The following is a 19,178-nucleotide window of genomic DNA, read 5'->3' as shown; positions in this document are numbered from 1 at the left end:
GTTTAAAACTATTGTGAAATAAAATGCATCCATCAATTATAAAGATGTAATCGTAGAAGCAGTATGCTGGAATATATTTTCTTAATTGTATATAAACAGCAGTAACTTTGATCCAGCCTAAATAAATGATTAACACCAGACCTGTTTCAGAGATTTACATAGTACAGCAGCGTTAATATGGACCTGACCTGAAGTGGGCACACGGACTTCCTTCATTGCTCCAGGTTCTTCTCCAGAGCAGGAATAAGCAGGGAGCCGAAGGGGACATGAAGAAACATCTGGTTATAGTGGGGCGCTGTCGGGTACAACATTGAGTGTGCAGTGGCGGGCGGGCAAGCAGGGCGGCACAGTTTGCGGTGCACGGCTCCGGCGCCCTTTGATCTTTATTTGGGAATAACACTGCTGTTATCCCGGGTCAGATTGCCGGGTTGCTGCACCTGAGATATTCAAAATGGCCCTTTCGTGCCGACCCGGCAATAACCTGGGATCAACTTGGGTTATTTGTGTAGTGTGAAAGGGGTATTAGTGGGGTACAGCAACATCACCATTGAGAGATACTGTACTCTGAGGCCTTTATAGTACATTGTTTATTTACCTTGAAAGTACATTAGCTTAGTTATGTTTTCCCAGTGGTTAGGGAAATAATTCTTAAATATCCCTTTTTCTTGTTTGTTTTCCAGATTTTTCATAACGTCGATACCACCTGACAGATGACTCTTTGATACTGTACTGTTTTTTCACTAGTCCATCAGTCTTGGAACTTTCTGTATGTCTGCCCCATTGTATCTGCTAATAAATTCTTTGCAATGCGTGTGGTACGAGTGCATATCATATAGGAATGTCACTATTGGAGCACAAGGCCTATATTTAATTCAGAAATTAATATGTGGAAGTTAATGAATCCAGACTCATTACCAGCAGCTTTTGGACTAATAGATTTATTACAAGACCTCTACCACTTATTAGAATGGTCCCACTTGGGAGATCCTTGTTCTCTGAATATTGTAGTGAAGCCTTAAGACCCCCATCCACCTTGCAGGCGATACCCCAACTAACCCGGCAGGAGGATGGCATACGATACATTTTATTCGGTCCTTTTGCATTCGATGCATCGTATGCGATCCTGGCAAGGTCTACAAGCTGTGAGGAATATTCATGACGTAGGATCTGCGACTGCAATGCGAGGCGCATGGGAACGTGCCTCTCACATCGCAACTGTGGGAAAATGACGTGATATGTGGCTTTTCATGTGATCCGTCGCAGCAATGCATCGTAATCGCATAAAAAGCCATATCGCACTAGTGGATGGCGGCCTTTATTCTGTTGGACAATTTAACAGAAACAGAAGTACTTTTCTCTGGTGCTGCAGACCTTTTTAAGTTGCCTACACATGTGATGTGGGGTGCTGGCATCGGCAAATGCATACGTGCTGATGCCAGTAGGCAAGAGAGAAAGGGGGGCATGTCAGTTGCCCGACGGGTGCCGTAGCAGATGTATTCTCCGTGTCCCGCCTGCATGGACATGGAGAATACATCTGCTATGGCACCCGTCAGGCAACTGACGTGCGGTTGCCGAGGACCGCGTATTGCAGACGGCGCCTGAATCAACGTTCTGCCGGAAGGACCCGATAAGTTCCGGGATCTCCTTTAAAACAGTGCAAGCTGACTCACGGAGCAATCTGTTGCGTTGAACTACAAATACATTAATGCCCGCACCTGAATATTCTTGCAAGGTGGATGATAAGTGGTGAGATATCTTGTTTTGGGAACAATCAATTCAAATACCTATATAGCCACTTCTATGAGGCTGTTTTAACAGGATTTACATTTAGTGAATATTGGTCCAAGACTGTGATTTGGTGACGTTTTGCTATTCATATGTCTCTGGACTTTGCCAATTAAAAGTCTACATAAAGGGACATAATACCTAATAGATTTGTTTTAGGGTTACTATTAGCAAAATGTATTTTTAATTAATGACAATTTTTTAATAAAATCATACTTATTGGTATACATGCGCTCTCTTTAATTAGTTTTATTTTTTTGTTCTTTGACCACCAGTGTCTTTTTGGGAGCTGCACATAAACACCAAATTAAGCATTGTTTATTAATTTGTATTACATACAGTATAGAGTATTTAATTAATTGTGAGTTTGCGTCTGATCTGTTAGTAATTTTCTTGGTAGGTTCATTGGCTAATAACAAAATTAACCCTAGAATGTCTGTGTGTGCGTGTACATGTGGTAGGGAATATAGATTGTAAGCTCCACTGGGGCAGGGACTGATGTAAATGTTCAACTATACTCTGTAAAGCGCTGCGGAATACGTGTGCGCTATATAAATAACTGGTAATAAATAAATAATAATAAAAACTTGTGTCCATCCTCTTTCCCCAACATAACTACTTCTACCTCACATCTTTGCACCTACAATATCATGGAACTTAAAATTCTTCTTTCTTAAAATCATCATTACGGTTATTCCACTGAATAATCAAAACGTTATTATCTGAGTGCTCTTACAGGATTGAAAACCGATGTATGACTACAGGACATAAGATTATTACACAAATACTGCACAGGGACATTTTAGGTATAAGTTTATTTAAAGTCACTTTATAGCAATAAAGCTAATCTTATGTCATTAAGAAAAATGCTCTATTGGTTTCTATTCTGGACATACAGTATAGGATCATGATGAAGGTACCAATGTTCGGGCTTACCATATTAAATCAAAATACACATACTTGCATGATTTCATATTTATTCATTGCACTTATTATTATTATCATAACCAGGATCACGCAGACAGGGCCTTATTCAGATGTGGATGGACGATCTACGCTAAGCATCGATGTTTGGTACTTTGCACATGAGCCAAACCCACACTGTGCATAATCGGTATGGGTCTGTGACGTAGGATGCAGTGCGGCATCAGGCGATCAGTGACTGACAGTCTGGTTTGGGGACGATGACGAGTGGAGTGTTAACCCAGTTGTGGTGGATTGCCGAGACCAGGATCTCCGTTAGGAGATGGAGATTTCCTGGACTCTTTGTAGGTGGCCTTGCGCAACTCCATGGGTCACATAGCCCTTTGTCACAGATAATCTGATACTATGTTATAGGACGCAGCTAGGATCATTAATGCATGTAGGAGGCGTGACACCTCCTGCTGAATTTACATATACATTATATCGCTGCTGCTTCCATGTAAGAAGCAGTGGGGCAGATGTATTAAGCTTTAACAAGAGATAAATCCAAGGGTAATAAGGAGAGATAAACGTCCAGCCAATCACCTGCTAACTGACATGTTACAGGCTGTGTTTGAAAAAAGTCAGTAGGGAGCTGATTGGCTGGACGTTTATCTCTCCTTATCACCCTTGCATTTATCTCTTGTTAAGGCTTAATACATCTGCCCCAGTGATAGCTACTCCATTCACATCTGACTCAGACCCACAAAGCAGCCAATGATAAACAATTTGGTATAGTGTGTGCCAGGCCTGGACAATCTGTGGCTCTCCAGCTGCTGTGAAACTACACATCCCATCATGTCCTGATACATGACATTGGTTCCCCCAGCACACTGAGTAGTATTAGTAACCAATCTTGAACATTACATGATAATAGAATTCAGAGCTATTGGTTACATATAACTGCGCAGGTGTATGATATGCCCCCAAGCCACGTCAAGGCTTCTCTGTATATTGGGGGTCCCTAGTGCTATATCTAGGTGCAGGGTGCGGCACCCCAAAAACTATCATAAGCTAGGAAGCCTAGTGCGGTATGCCAGTGAGATACTATAGTGTTAATAAGCTATAGGAAGCCTAAGCTATATATAAAGAGAGAGATAAAATAAAAAATGGAATGCAATTATAGAGAGATAGTGTTAGTGAGGGAAAAGTGTTAATAGAATGTAAGGGCATGCCACACTAAAGGCACCCATCTCAACCAGTCCAGGGGCACCGCACCCCACACCACCGTTACCCTAAATTGGGTCTACGATTAACCAGCAAGGAGCCACATGATAATGGCTCCTTACTTGGTATATCTGCACCAAGAGCTACCTACAGATGGAGCCGGGCTCCCTCTTGCTGGCGAATACCCAGACTGTCTCCGCTGGCAATCCGCCAGACAGACGCGCGTGCGTCTCAGTTTCCGGGCGACGGGAACCTGTCCGTCTCCGCTTCAGGGAGACGGACAGGGTTAGGGGGGGGTGCGGGGAGGCGGTGGGGACCCCGGGTGACCGCCGGCGGGGAGCTGGGGGATGCGCCGTCGGAAGGGGCGCACGCGTCCCCTTTCACAGATACAGATGGCGGCTGTCGATTCTGCCACCATCCCCTGCAAAGACCAGCCCGGCTCCATCTGTACCTTGGAGCAACCCCAGACTACTCCATGTGGCATATCAGGACCTACATCTCCTCCTAATACAAGCTCCTTTCTGCCTCTAACAATATACATACAGTTAGTGGTAGATGCTCAAATTAGTTCAGGAATACCATTCAGGTGCATGCAAGGGAGGGGTTAATTTGGAGTAAGTAAAACAAGACATTGGTTCCCCCAGCACACTGAGTGGTATTAGTAATCAATCTTGAACACTACATGATAATAGAATTCAGAGATATTGGTTACATATACCTGCGCAGGTGTATGATATGCCCCCAAGCCACGTCAAGGCTTCTCTTATTTTAATTGCATTCCATTTTTTATTTTATCTCTCTCTCTTTATACAGTATATAGCTTTGGCTTCCTATCACTAATTATTAACACTATAGTATATCACTGACGTGCCGCGCTGGGCTTCCTAGCTTATGATAGTTTTTGGGGTGCCGCACCCCACACCTAGATATAGCGCTAGGGACCCCCAATATACAGAGAAGCCTTGATGTGGCTTTGGGGCATATCATACACCTGCGCAAGTATATGTAACCAATATCTCTGAATTCTATTACAGGTTGAGTATCCCGTATCCAAAATGCTCGGGACCAGGAGAATTTTGGATAACGGATTATTCCGTATTTCAGAATATTTTAATATTTCAATTATGTATTTTGAAGTATCTTGCATGTATGCTGTATAAACACATAAAATACACACAAATATATTTTATTACCACATAAAATACACACAAATATTTTTTATTTGTTCAAAAAACAAGGTTTCAAAACATGAAACAAAATTTGTGTACTATCTCAGATTTGAATTTGAATGCCAAGCAATCATTGTCTTGCACATATATAGTGCCAGTTACATATCATGTCCCCAGTAGTGCTGTTACAGATGTCCCCAGTGAGTTTTTAGCAAAAAAAAAATTTTTTTTTTCACTTTCTGGAATGTCTGGTTTTCGGAATAATTCGGATAACGGATACTCGGATACGGGATACTCAACCTGTATCATGTAGTGTTCTAGATTGGTTACTAGCATTGCTCAGTGTGCTGGGGAAAAAATGTCTTGTTTTACTTACTCAGTATTAACCCCTCCCTCATGCACCTGAGTAATATTACTGAACTAATTGAGCATCTACCACTATCTGTATGTCCTGATACATATTACCATTCTCTAATGGCAAAACCATGGAAGGGCAAAGCTGGGATTTGTCGTTTCCAGACAGCCGGTGAGCCACAGGTTGGGCAGGCTTGGTGTGTACAGAACATACAAATATTGCAGTGAATGTACATCTGGAACTCATTTCAGTGTAGTGTGTGCAGTGAGACTTTCAGCTTGTGCTGCCGCTTCCCCACCTCTCTGGTCATATTCATTTTCCTTGTTGGTTAAGTTTTCAAAATATATTCTTGAGCTAATTCAATCATAAAAAACCTGACCATTTATAAGCAGTTCATTGGTCCTATAGGGGGTCATGTATTCTGAAAAACAATGCACGGAATGCTCTTAACCCTTTGAGTGCCAAGGGAATTTGTTAAAATAGGTGTGAAAATTGGCAGGCAAACATTTTTATTCCTAAATGACCGGTAATGTTTACCTTAGGAAATATCTTTTTTATTTAACATTTTTTTATTTGAATTTATATAACAAATGTGAGGGACGCTGGCATTTTTAGCAGATATTTTGCGCATCTCACAAAGATGTTGGCACTCAAAGGGTTAAGTCAAATGTCAGAAATGTGAAATCTTCAGCGAATGCCAATTTATAGTGTGTGGGCACTTAAGGTTTTGGTTGGATTGAAAACATTTTTTAAAGTAGTTGCTGAGGGTCTTTTCCTATAATGTTTTGATAGCATGTTCTTGATATCCTCGTCCTGTAGAAATAAAAAGTAAATATGAGAAGGAAATACATGATAAACCAAATAAGAGTAACATTTTAAGGTGTGGATTAATGGATCGACAATTTTATGATTGACAGACACAAACGGTTGACATGACAATGGTCGATACATGTTTTTGGGCCAAATCTCGCATATTACAAGTTCTGCGACCACCATCAGTACAACCCTGTACCCTCCGAGGCTCCGTTTGCTGGCCATGCTTCAGGCAAGGTGTCTTTTTTTTCACTTGCCACAGGTTACTATTCCCAGAAGATGTCTACATGGATAGTAAATCAAGCAAATACACTGTCTATCATCCAGATACCGAAATTTGAATACGGCTTTACCTCAATGGGGTGATCCTCTGCAAACTTCTTAGGCAATATACCATCCCGAATTTCCTTCCACATCTAAAAGTAAACAAGGAAACACAGATGAATCACATTGCAGGGATTATAGTGGAGGATCAGCATGAAAGGGGCAGATGCTGGTTCACTCTTAGCTAACCGAATTCGGCTCCTGCCCCGATGGTCGGGGTTTGAGCATGCGCATTTCTGTGGGGGAGGGAGGGCCGGGGGTGGTGGAGGCGCTAGGCCATGGGAACGCCCAGCGTTTCATTGGAGTCCCCATAAAAATGCTGGGCAAGATGACAGCCGCCTGCCCTGTCTTCGTCCCATTGCCCGCAAATATAACTCAGTCTCCACTGACTTATACAAAATAAATCATTTGATGGTTGGTGAGCTATCTGAGCAATGTAGACCACTCAGCACACAGAGCTGCACAGTGATGTCATCAATGTGCGCTGAGCGATCTGTTAGGGCTGGTGTTCTCCGGTGAGGGCTGGTGTTCTCCGGTGAGATTAACTATATCAGGCATGTCCAACCTGCGGCCCTCCAGCTGTTGTAAAACTACACATCCCAGCATGCCTTGCCATAGTTTTAGCATTCACTAATGGCAAAACTGTGGCAAGCATGATGGGACTTGTAGTTTCACAACAGCTGAAGGGCCGCAGGTTGGACATGCCTGAACTAGATTAATATCCAGCATCCTGGATATTAATAGCCAGGCGATATTGACATGTGGGGCCATGCATCGCTATCGCCCCTATACATGGAGCGATATAGGGGCATTTTAGAAAATGACCTGAAATCGGCCTGTGTGTAGGCCCTTTTTGCCATAAAAGAGGATTAGCTGCCAGGCTGTCAGAAACAGGGAAATTATGGGAGCAGGATATGGCTGGATAGAGCTGCAGATAGGGGATGGGTGGAGACAGACTGACTGAGGTAGATGCATCTTACAGGGAAAAATGTAAGAAAATACCATGTACAGGACAAGAACTATTTTGAAAGATCAAAGTATATATTTTTGATTGTTAAGATTAAAAATAATGATAAAATATTTGATGGAAACATAGAACTTGATGGCACATAAGAACCACTTGGCCCATCTAGTCTGCCCCTTTTATTTGTAGCAAATGTACTGTAATTATATACTTGTTATTGGTTTACAACATGGCCGAATACAACTTGCCCATAAAACCCAGCTCTAAACATGTCCGACTTTATAGAGCTCTTTTGTGACTGACTTTCTACATTCTGTCTAACACAGCTTCCATTACATCCCTGTCTAAAACGGTTATACTATGATGCATACTGGCTGGCCTGAAAAAATGAGACACTTCCTGGTCATGATCAGATTTGCATTCGGAGCATTAAAGATGCACACCATTACATTGGATGAGTTCTGGAAAAAGATTAGACATTTTAATGTCCAACTTTTTCCTAGCCACTAAAATTAGCTGTCATTACATTCCGGCCATTGAGTACTGCTTGAATAGCCCAAATATTTATATTGAGGTTAGTATATTTATTGCAAAATAAATGAACAATTAGGCAATTGCTGAGTGCGGTATTTAAAATCCACAAGTTAATAAGCAATCAGTAGTAATCCAATCACTGCTTCCAGAATTTATTAGTATGAAGCCATTTCATAGCAATTTAAAATATGAACATCAGGTGGTATAATATTGACCCAACAAAATAGATTATCTCACCAAATGACATAGTATAATCTATTATTAAAATAGTCATAGTATTTGACACTTGCCTACCTGACTCTCTCCATGAGGGAGAAAATGCTCTGTTCCTGGACTTCCCTGGTAATGAATGCTTGCCATCACCTGCGGTAAAACGGTTGTGGTACAGGGGTCCGACAGTCATTAGCCTGACATCGGGATCCCGACTGGCCGGACCCAGACAGCATGGTGAGCGCAACTAAGCCCCTTGTGGGACCCCGTCCGGCACCCGGTGAAACACCTTTCTTATCAACTACCTAGCTCCCCACAGGTGATGGCAATCCCAGGGAAGTCCAGGAACAGAGCATTTTCTCCCTCTTGGAGAGTGTCAGGTAGACAAGTATGATTTGACAATCTATTAATTATACGCTCTGTCTTTACAATTGTTATACAGGTCATTCAGATGTATTCCTGTTTCACAGACCTCTCATAGTAAACCTAAGTTAGGGCTTGATTCAGAGTTGATCGCAAATGCAAAATCTTTCTCAAATGGACAAAACCATGTGCATTGCAGGTGGGGCAGATGTAACATATGCAGAGAGAGTTAGATTTGGTGGGGTGTGTTGAAACGGAAATCTAAATTGCAGTGTAAAAATAAAGCAGCAAGTATTTATCCTGCACAGAAACAATCGAACCCACCCAAACCTAACTCCCTGTGCACATGTTAAGGTGCCCATACAAGGTGCGTTTTTCAGGTGCGATGCAATGCGCGTTCCCATGCACCACACATCGCACAGCACAGAAAGTCTGTGCAGCCTGTGATTTAGTAGTAGATTGCATCATATCTAGTACAAAAAGCACGGTGCTGTAGCACATTTTATACTTTTTGTATTAGACACAATGCAATCTAGTACTAAAAGCACAGAGTTCATCGCACCGTGTATGGGCACCTTTACATCTGCGGGATGCAGTCAATTTCCCGGCGGTCGGAATCCCGGCGTTCAGAATCCCGAAACTTTCTCCCTCCGTGGGTGTCCACGACACCCATAGAGGGAGAATTAGCATGCCGAGCGTAGCGAGCGCTTGTCGGGATTTCGGCGGTTGGGATTCCAGCGCCGGGATTTTCAACGCTGGGATTCCATACCGAATCCACATCTGCCTTAAATGCAGTGCAGCATGGTTTTGTCCATTTAAGAAAGATTTTGCAATTAACTCTGAAATCATGCTCTTTATGAGTTACCTGATGTTAATGCAATTAATTCTAATAAAAACAATATCAATTAAAGTTTAATTTTGATAAGTCCCCAACCCAGAGACACTTCCTTACTTTTTTTTTCAGGTCTATACATTGTTACATGTGTAGCGCCCTAATTTTGTAATCATATATATGATTATATGTATACATACCCTATGGGTTTCTTATTATATAACTACATATTGTTGCACTCCACGTGTCCAATCTTGCAAGTACAAGGTTGAAATAAGCTGTAACAATACTGAATTATGGCAGATGCTTGACATCCAATACATTCAAAGTACAGCACAGAGTTAACACATTACACAACTTTGGAAGGGGAAAATATGTTTTCTGAAGCCTTATATGAGCAAGTATTCTAATTACAGGAAACTGTATCCATATCATATGAAGTAGGTTTGTAGAAAGAACCACAGGTCACAGAACAGTACATCTAGCTAATTTATTAGTAACCTACAGTACCTTTGCTTTCTCATGTCCGCTTCCAAATACCCAAAGAAGTTCAAATAATATTAATCCTAAAGCATAGATGTCAACTTCATTTCCATATGTATCTCCCTCCTGTTGAAGATAGTAAAAAACTATTAGTAGACACTTATATTGTGTTCCGCTAACATGTAATAATGGGAGGCAGGAAACAATCAGTGATCTATTTTCTTTGAAATTATTTATATACATATACAGCTGTAACGGTTTAATGCCCATCCAATGGAGATGTATGTGTTTGGCCCTTGGACATCAGTGCATGATGTAAGCTGCTGTTACTAGTTAGAATACCGGACAGCATTATTGTTATTATTCCCCATGGACCTATTCTTCTATAGTGAAGGTTAAATAAAAAAGAGAACTGAAATATTGGTACTTGTTTCCTAGCACGGCGCCTGCGATTTTGATTGTATCCATCGGGTCCTAAAAAATAGCGTCCATCGCATCGCATGCAACCAAATCGCATGCGATGGATGCGATTTTTACATCGGAACCAATGTTAAATGCCCCCCAGACCCCAATCAATTTTCATTGTATACCCACCCTGATGGGTCAAATGCCCCCTCCCCCCCCCCCCCATTGTTAACGCCACCCCACGATGAACGCCAACCCGGAGCATGGCGAGCCTGCGAGGGGCGGCGGTACGCGTCCTCCGACCTTTTCATACCCCCACTATCCACGTCGGCGTGGAGTTGATTTTATATAGTGTGGTGAGTTACTTCACAGGTATTACGCGTCCCCTCACCACACTATATAAAATCAACTCCACGCCGATGTGGATAGTGGGGGGTATGAAAAGATCGGAGGACGCATACCACCGCCCCTCGCGGGCTCGCTGCGCTCACGCTTCGGGTTGGCGTTCATCATGGGGTGGCGTTAACAATGGGGGTGGGGGGGGGGGATTTCACATGTAAAATACTCATAAGGGTGGGTATACAATGAAAAATCGGGTCCATTGGCCCATTTAACATTGTTCCCTATGTTAAATCGCGTCCATCACATCGCATGCCTTAACTTAAGGCATGCGATGGACGCGATTTTTTAATTGTCGGGGAAAAGGCTAAAAATAGCCCTGAAATCGCGTCGGGCGCGTCCATCGCATACCATCACCCTGCGACGGGCACCGTGCTAGGAAACAAGTACCGAAATATCTTTAAAAAAAAAAAAAAAAAGTCAAACAATGCATGAAAAATAATTGCAAAATATTTTTTTTTATTTCAACAGCCTTCTACTTTCTTACCCACATAATAATAGGTCACAAAGAACAATGCTTTTTGGCGAGGGTTTAGATGCCTAAGAAATCGATAGCTCCTGTTCCTCCAACTATAAGGGAATTGATAGCACTAGTAAATGCGATGATTGGGCATGAGCGGTTTGTTCACACACGGGCCTCACATCGGACTTGGCACTTGATGTGCCAATTTTTACATGCAATAAATGGCATGCAATTTTTCGCATTTAACAGAACTCCCGGGGAGCTGCCAGGGGAGATCAAGGGAAGCTGGAAGTGGCACATCGTGGGTGCTAAAAAGCACCCGCGATGTGCTGTTGACAGTGGGACATTTGATTTATCTTATTAGCAGAACATCCAACCTCCGACTTGGGGCGCACGTGACTGCACATCGGGTCAGAGTGGATGTCAAACACTTGGCGCGATTTCTGGGCCCGATCGGTTGGAATCAGGTGAAATAGGACAAAATCGCACTAGTGTAAGGGGGCCTTAAATGTTAGCCAAATACACTGGCTCTGTGAATTCTTGTTATGGGTGTGGTTGAGAATGTCGACATATTCTGAATGTAGACAGATGAAAGCATTAACAGTGTTAACCCTACCCTAACCAAACACAAACTGCAGACATTATAGCAATGTGACATAACTACATACCCTGTATATAGTACTGGCAGTATGGACACCAGCTGAAACAACTTTTCTTTATTTGCAGATACTAATATACTGTAATGTGTCTTGACTATGGGCCTGATTCAGAGATTAATGCTAATGCCTCACAGTTGCAATCCCATGTTCAGTGGATGTATGAATATATGCTAATGCTGTAGCCACCTGGAAATAGAAACATGCTGCATTGGTCCCATACCATTCCATAACAGACTCCCTGAGTAACCCCATGTTCCCACAGAAAGGTCAAAGGAACTGAGATGTTGGCACTGCTTTGGTACATCTAGAACACTCCAGTCTGTATTTCAGCACTGAAAGCAGAGAGCAACACCCTAGGCAGAAAAAAGGAACTGCAGCAGTTGTGAGAGGTGCAGGGTGATAGAATGAACACAACCTGACTGTGAATCGCTTTGCAAATAAATCCTCTCTGTGAGCGGCATTGCTAAGGTACTGTGGGACATGCGCAGTTCCCTGATCTCAAATATCTGCAATAATTGCGTTTGCATCCATCTTTAAATCAAGGCCCTTTTATTGTTTGCTAAATATTTAGTAGCCCACTCCTCTCTATGTTTATATATATTCCCATATAATCTGTTATTAGACCCTGTTGGATGGAAGATGCAAATGTTACTATCTCCTGTTTATTACAACTTTTCCCTTTGTTCTATGAAGGTTCTCTAGTGTCTGTTTCTTTTAGACCTGCTCTTTGTAGTGTCGGAAATGTGAAGTGTCCTGTATGAAAACTAAAGGTGTGTACACACGGTACAATATGGCCGCTGAGCGATTTTGGTTTAGTTTCGCTTAGCGACCATATTGCACCGTGCACCTTTTTTCCAGCAACCTTCTAATTTCACCATACACAACAACACTAACAAGTCTCAATCACAGGAGCATGCTCCTGCAACCAGCGACCAGTACAGGGCTGGATGCGTGATCGCACTCCTAGCGATTATCATCCTGAAAACACGGTGGATATGGTCGCTCAGTGACCATTTAGCCAGCAATTCCCGCTAATATCGACCCGTGTTTACAGGACTTTAGACCATCTTAAAGAACATTGTTGTATAATAAAACAAAAAAGTCATTAATTGAAGCAAATAGTCACCTGCTCTGGGGCCATATAAGATGTTGTGCCAATGGCTTTAGTTCGTGTCTCATTTTCCCCAGTCATTCGCGTTACCAAGCCAAAATCTCCTATTTTCACAATCATTTCTTTAGTAAAAAATATATTTAAAGGCTGCAACACAAACATAAAAGGAAATTTTTTTTTTTTTTTTTGACCAGCAACAAAGATGATTTTTACAACAAATAAAAGCGCTAGCAGCATTTAGATACACCAAATAAAGTGACTGAGTTTTCTACTAAGAAGAATACCTACTGTACTTTCTCTGGCATCCTCTCTGATGGACACTGGATACCGTAGAGTGCACTACTTCCCCTCTCTCTCTCTCTCTCTACATCCCATAGGGAAAAGTATCTTTTTTTCCCCCAATGGACTTGTAAGGCCGTAACCAGCCTCAGGCTCAAAGAGCCGTTCCCGGTTTTAAAAATTCACAGGGCAAACAACTAGAATTTTCAAAACCAGCACCAGGCTCAATGGCTGGTCCTGGTTCCCAAAATACAGGGACAAAATGACTAGGGGTCCCCCCCATATTTTTAAAACCAGCACCAGGCCCAACCAGCAGGCAAAGCCAGGTGAAACTTTTCTCGCAAGTTCCCCCTGCCAAACCATTATCCCCCTGACCGGTCAGTGCAGACAGGGAACCTGGGGGATGCCCTTTTATGATTGGCTGGTGGGCGGGACTAACCTTGGACGATCATCACAATTGAACCAAGTGACTCACTTGCTCTCTGCTCAACATGGCAGCAGCATATGCAGTGAAGTTGTGCACTTAAATTGTGAGACTGTGAAGTGGTAACCCAGGGACGAGAATCCCAATCCAGCCACAAGGGCTAATTATTACCTAAACAAACCCTGGATTGACCCAGAAGAGTTTACATCCAGACTGTCGGTTTCAAATATATTTAGCAATACTATTGCCAACCGTATGCTTATGTAGGGTACACACCAGAACGATCATGAGCAAATCGTGACACGACCATACGATGGTCGCATGATCTGTTGGAGCACACGATCTGCTCACGATCCGATTCTGATCTGTACCCAGTTGAATGGGTCGTTTTCAAATCCTGACTGCAGCAGGTAGGATCTGCAAAACGTCCAAACGACCAGCGGGGACGCGCATCAGATCGGAATCGGATCTTTAAACATGCCAAAACATGCCCAATTTACATACAATCGGTCAAGATTGTATCGAAATTGGGGGAATTGAGTGGTTCTAGTTAGACCTATGCGATTACCATCCATACATCGGGACCGATGTTATCCGTGAGATCGCTTTTGGCCGTCAAGGACCTAGTATGGTATGCATTTATAATTGATCCTTTCCATGTAGGGATTTCTTAGTGTGTATACCAGCACTTTGTTAGTTAAGCCTATATTGGTTCCTTTGTAGAGTCAGATTGGTCTGCCCCAAGGCTTTGTATATGTTTTATAGTATCAGAAAGTTGAAAATAGGATTGCATATGTTCGCTGTATCCCTTCAATTAACGAGGGTTACACATTGTAACTCATATTGACATTCTAATGGTGTGTACACACGGTGAGATTCCTTTGCTATTCAACTTACTATTACCCCTTTTACACCGCCGAAAAATCCGGGTCAGTGGCGGGTCAGACCCGGATCTTCGGCGGTGTAAATCCCTAACGCCGTGTCCCTTTACACAGGACTTCTACCCAGGTCCTGACCTGGGTAGAACACGGCTAGGACCTGGGTAGAGGGCGGTGTAAATGGGAACGCCGGGTCGGATGACCCGGCTCCCATTTACATGAATGGGGAACGTCCAACCTGCGGACCGCAGCGTCCGCAGGTTGGACGGATTGTCAGCCTGACACTGACAGCCGGCGCTGCTGTCTGCTATACCCTGCAGACAGCAGCGGCGGCGGGGGAGGGAGGTGAACGGATGCCTGTGTGCGGCATCCATTCACCTCCTGTGTGACGGCGAGGGGGTGCGCGCGGTGACTGGGGGCAGCCCAGCAGCTTACCTTAGTGCTGGGCTGCCCCCAGCAGCGTTCCGGTCCGGCGGCGGCGGTGATTGGCGCTTGGAGATGACATCATCCTGTCATCTCCAAGCGCCGGGACGGGAGGGGAGGGGGGGGTGCAGGTCGGGCTGTCCGGTGTAAATTGCACTAAACGCCGGGTCGCACCCGGCTTGAACCTGGGTCTAAAAAAGCCAGGTGCGACCTGGCGTTTTGGTGTAAAAGGGGTATATGCAATCTTTGCGAACTCAAGTGCTATTTACATACAATTCATGCTATCTGCATTAGATTTGCACTATATAGTCATTGCTGCCCTGTCTATCTGGGTTTCGGTTTGTGCTGTCACTGGAGCGCGCATCGGGATCACAAGGTAAAAAACCTGTGCGATCTGCATGCGATCCCGATGCTGAATTGTACCGTGTGTTGTAGTTGAACTTATGTCTGAATTCCTATTGTAGTGGGCAGGCAGTGGTATTTTGATATTAATATTCACAGTTGTAGTACAGGTTGAGCATCCCTTATCCAAAATGCTCGGTACCAGAAGAATAATGTATAACTGATTATTCTGTATTTCTGAATATTTTTATTTTTCAATGATGTATCTTGAGGTATCTTGCATTTATGATATATAAACACATCAAACACATAAAATACACACACAATATATATTTTATTTGTGCACAAAACAAGGTTTCAAAACATGAAACAAAGTTTGTGTACTATCTCAGGTATTGAATTTGAATGCTAAGCAATAATTTTATTGTACATATTTAGTGCCAGTTACATATCATGTCCTCAGCAATGCTGTTACAGATGTCCCCAATAGGGCTTTTAGCATGACATTTTTTTTCCCCACTTTCTGGAATGTATGATTTTTTTGGGATAAGGGATACTCAACCTGTATAGGATTTCTGGTGCTTTAGGGTGTAACACTCATAGTGCAGGGCTCCCTACAGTATCTCAGGATCTCTTACTCCCAGGGATAGCTATAGCTTATTCAGATTTATCTCATATAACATACATACCACCTTACAGGTTACTCGAGCTGGTTAAATAGCTTAGCTGTTAGAGTAAGATTTTAGGCAAGCGTGTCAGGCCAACAGCTAATTGGAGTTTCCAATCCCGGGATTTCAGTATTGGACTGTGAATGCGCAGTCTAATGCCAGGCAGCTTCTGAGCACCCACTCAGACGCTGCCCAGCATCTTCCATACCCTGCAGTGCAGCACTGCACAGCGCGATGAGGTCAGAGCTCACAGGTCACGCTATGCAGGCCGTCTGCTTGCACCGTTCTGTGACTGTCACGTCAGCTCCCAGCATTATGGGGCCGCCCGCCCACCCAGCAACCCGGCCTTTTCAGCCCGCCCGCGGGGCATTTTTTTTTAATTAAGGAACCCAATCCCAGATTTGGCTTCCCTACATACTAGGTCCATGATGACCAAAAAGATCCCACGGATGACATTGGTCCTGGTGTATGGATGATAATCGCATAGGTCTAACTAGGACCAACATTACTGTATAACTCATAATGACACACAGCCCAATTTTATTTGAATCACTCTTTTTCTTGCACATTCTGTACTTTAAAATATTTTGCCGAAGTAAAAAAGCATTTTATTAAAAGTTAAATATATAAACTTGTTCATTCAGTGCACCACAAACAGACGTCCTTGTGCTCTCATTTCTTGTATTCATTATCTATAAATATCTGGGGCTGCAGCACCTCAATAACAGCACTGATTGATGCCAAATAAATATAAAGGAAGGGCCATCTGTATCTCTCAAAAATTTGTGTACAACAAATAAGACCTAGTGCGATAGCTCTATTCCCTGCGCTCTCATGCACTAAGAAGGTGCAAACTGCCTGGTTGCCAGGAAGTTGGTGCGTTCCGTCACGAAATGTAATCAGGAAAGGTCAGGCTGTCAGCGTCCAGTGAGTGACAAGTTCTTCCAGTAACGGCATTTACTCCCTTCTCTTACAATCCCTGCTGCATCCAGTGGACATCAATTCCAGGTTAGGGAGTCAAGCTCCTCTCTGGGCAAAGCAGTATACAATGTCTTCCATGGTCCTTGTGAGGAGTCATCTGGCTAACGTAGAATTCTGAATTGTCTGGAGCAGAGGAGGATGATGGTGGAAGCTCAACTGTAGAATAACCTATCCTAGGAGTGGGGGATTCTGACATACAAGGAGTGGCGGAATTGGTTTTGGCAACATAGATGGCTTTTGATTTCCAGAATCCAGAATGGTTTTTCCTATGATCTCTCACCAGGTGTCCATTATTATATAAACAGTGTGTAGATAGTCAATAGGTCGACAAGGTCAAAAAGTCTACATGGGAAAGGTCGACAAGGTCAACATATTGACAGCGTCAAAATGTCGACATAAAACAGGTAAACATGAAAAGGTCAACATATGTTTTTCACACTTTATTTCATCACTGTCGACATGGACCCCAGTTAGTGTAACGCATACCCTGGCATGGCTTGCATCATAATATTCTCCCATTTTCCCTCTATACCAGGGCTGGGCAACACCGGCCCTCCAGATGTTAGTGAACTACACATCCCAGGATGCTTTGCATTAGTTTTGCTATGTGGCCATGCTGAAACTGATGCAAGGCATGCTGGGATGTGTAGTTTATCAACATCTGGAGGGCCGGTGTTGCCCAGCCCTGCTCTATACCAACATGGATGTGGAAGGAAGCTGATAAAAAAAAAAAAAAACATGAAAAAACTCATGTCGACCTTTTCATGTGTCTATCATTCTCATGTCGACACTTTGACCCTGTCAACCTATTGCATGTCAACCTTCTGGGGTAGACCCATTGACACAGTACATTTATCAACCAGAAACCCTCTCAGCTTATAGATTTCTTGACCGAGGCTTGGAAAAGGTTGGATATGTGTTTCTTAGTCCCACGTTGGTTCACTTTAGCCTATACTTTCTAGGAGGAGTATTTGTTTAATGGTGTGTACACACTTGTACAATTACCCTACTATATAGTCAGAATCGCATCGCTAACCCGATGCGATCCCAATGCGCACTCCCATATCGCACGGCAGAAAGTTTTGGCTGCCTCGACTATATAGTGCAGATCTGCACTATATAGTCAAAATTGTGCCATTGCATGCATGGCGTGCGATCAGATGCGATCTGATCGCATCACACAGCATATCGCAGGTGTGCACGCACCATTAGTGTTACCTCCGTTCGTGATTTCTGACAGCATGGTGTCGCGATTCCTGGGACCACAATCAGCCGGGACCTCAAGTGGGGGCCCAATGCTGATCCCATCATCAGGAAAGCACAACAGAGGCTATTTTTCCTAAGGCAACTTGCAACTTAGGAAATTCAACATCCCACAAAAGCAGTCAGAATGACAAGGCTTTTATCTATATGGACCGGTCTGTATTGATGGCCCATGTGCTCTGCTTCCATGACCAGTGGCCAGCTACTTCCTCAGACGAGTGGGTAAGAAGGAATTATCACACAATGTTATCCTTATCCTAAACCTCTTTGGCCGTTCTCCAAAGCTTTATTTCGCCAAGCCGCTTCCATGGGATGAGACCAGACATTTTGCCCTTTAGTGCTCAATCTAATCCTTACCAAGGTTTGGGTGATATTTTCTGTTCAGACAGGGCCAGGATTTTACTTCCACCTGTTCTTGGTTCCAAAAGTGGATTTGTCCTTTCAATCCATCCTGAACCTCAAAAATGTAAGTAAACATCTGAGTATTGCCAAGTTCAAGATGGAGTCCATTCATATGTCAACAAATCCATGGAGCAGAAGTTTCTCGCTGCCATGGACATTCAAAATGCTTATTTATTTACATATGCCAGTCCGCAAAGGCCATCACTGCTTCCTCAGATTTGCCGTGGGCAGAGATCATTACCAGTTCAATGCTGTCCTTCGTTATGGCCACTGCTCTGTGGGTATTGATGAAGGACATGGTTATCATGGCGTAGCACAAGGGATCCCTGGGAGTTATCATCTCATATCTGGACAATCTTCTCATCATGCCCAGCTTAGAAACTCTGCTTCAGTCTCTATATGCAGCAGGTCATGGAAATGATGAACCAGAATGGATGAGTGATCAAATTTCAGTCCAACCTTATCCTGTTGTCAGCGAATGAACTTCAGGGGTCTCCTCTTCAACACCAGGGGACTAAT

At 43.3% G+C, this 19,178-nt stretch overlaps 1 protein-coding gene across 1 annotated transcript in view; it reads right to left on the bottom strand.

Moving 5' to 3' along the window:
- Positions 1–2,581: 2,581 nt before the first annotated feature.
- LOC146063585 (interferon-induced, double-stranded RNA-activated protein kinase-like) overlaps positions 2,582–19,178 on the bottom strand; it is an 82,362-nt gene continuing 65,765 nt past the window's right edge. The window contains exons 15-18 of the mRNA XM_083176095.1: positions 13,015–13,146; positions 9,990–10,088; positions 6,606–6,668; positions 2,582–6,252 (exon numbers count right to left, since the gene is read on the bottom strand). Of these exons, the coding sequence (XP_083032221.1) occupies positions 6,142–6,252; positions 6,606–6,668; positions 9,990–10,088; positions 13,015–13,146 (405 nt within the window). The 3' untranslated portion in view covers positions 2,582–6,141. The remainder of the gene's footprint in view (positions 6,253–6,605; positions 6,669–9,989; positions 10,089–13,014; positions 13,147–19,178) is intronic.

The sequence above is a fragment of the Crinia signifera genome, chromosome 3, assembly GCF_055691185.1.
Source record: "Crinia signifera chromosome 3, ASM5569118v1, whole genome shotgun sequence".
In the NCBI taxonomy this organism is placed as follows: Eukaryota; Metazoa; Chordata; class Amphibia; order Anura; family Myobatrachidae; genus Crinia; species Crinia signifera.
The sequence above is the reverse complement of the archived record's forward strand: the minus strand, read 5'-3'. Positions and strand labels throughout refer to the sequence as shown.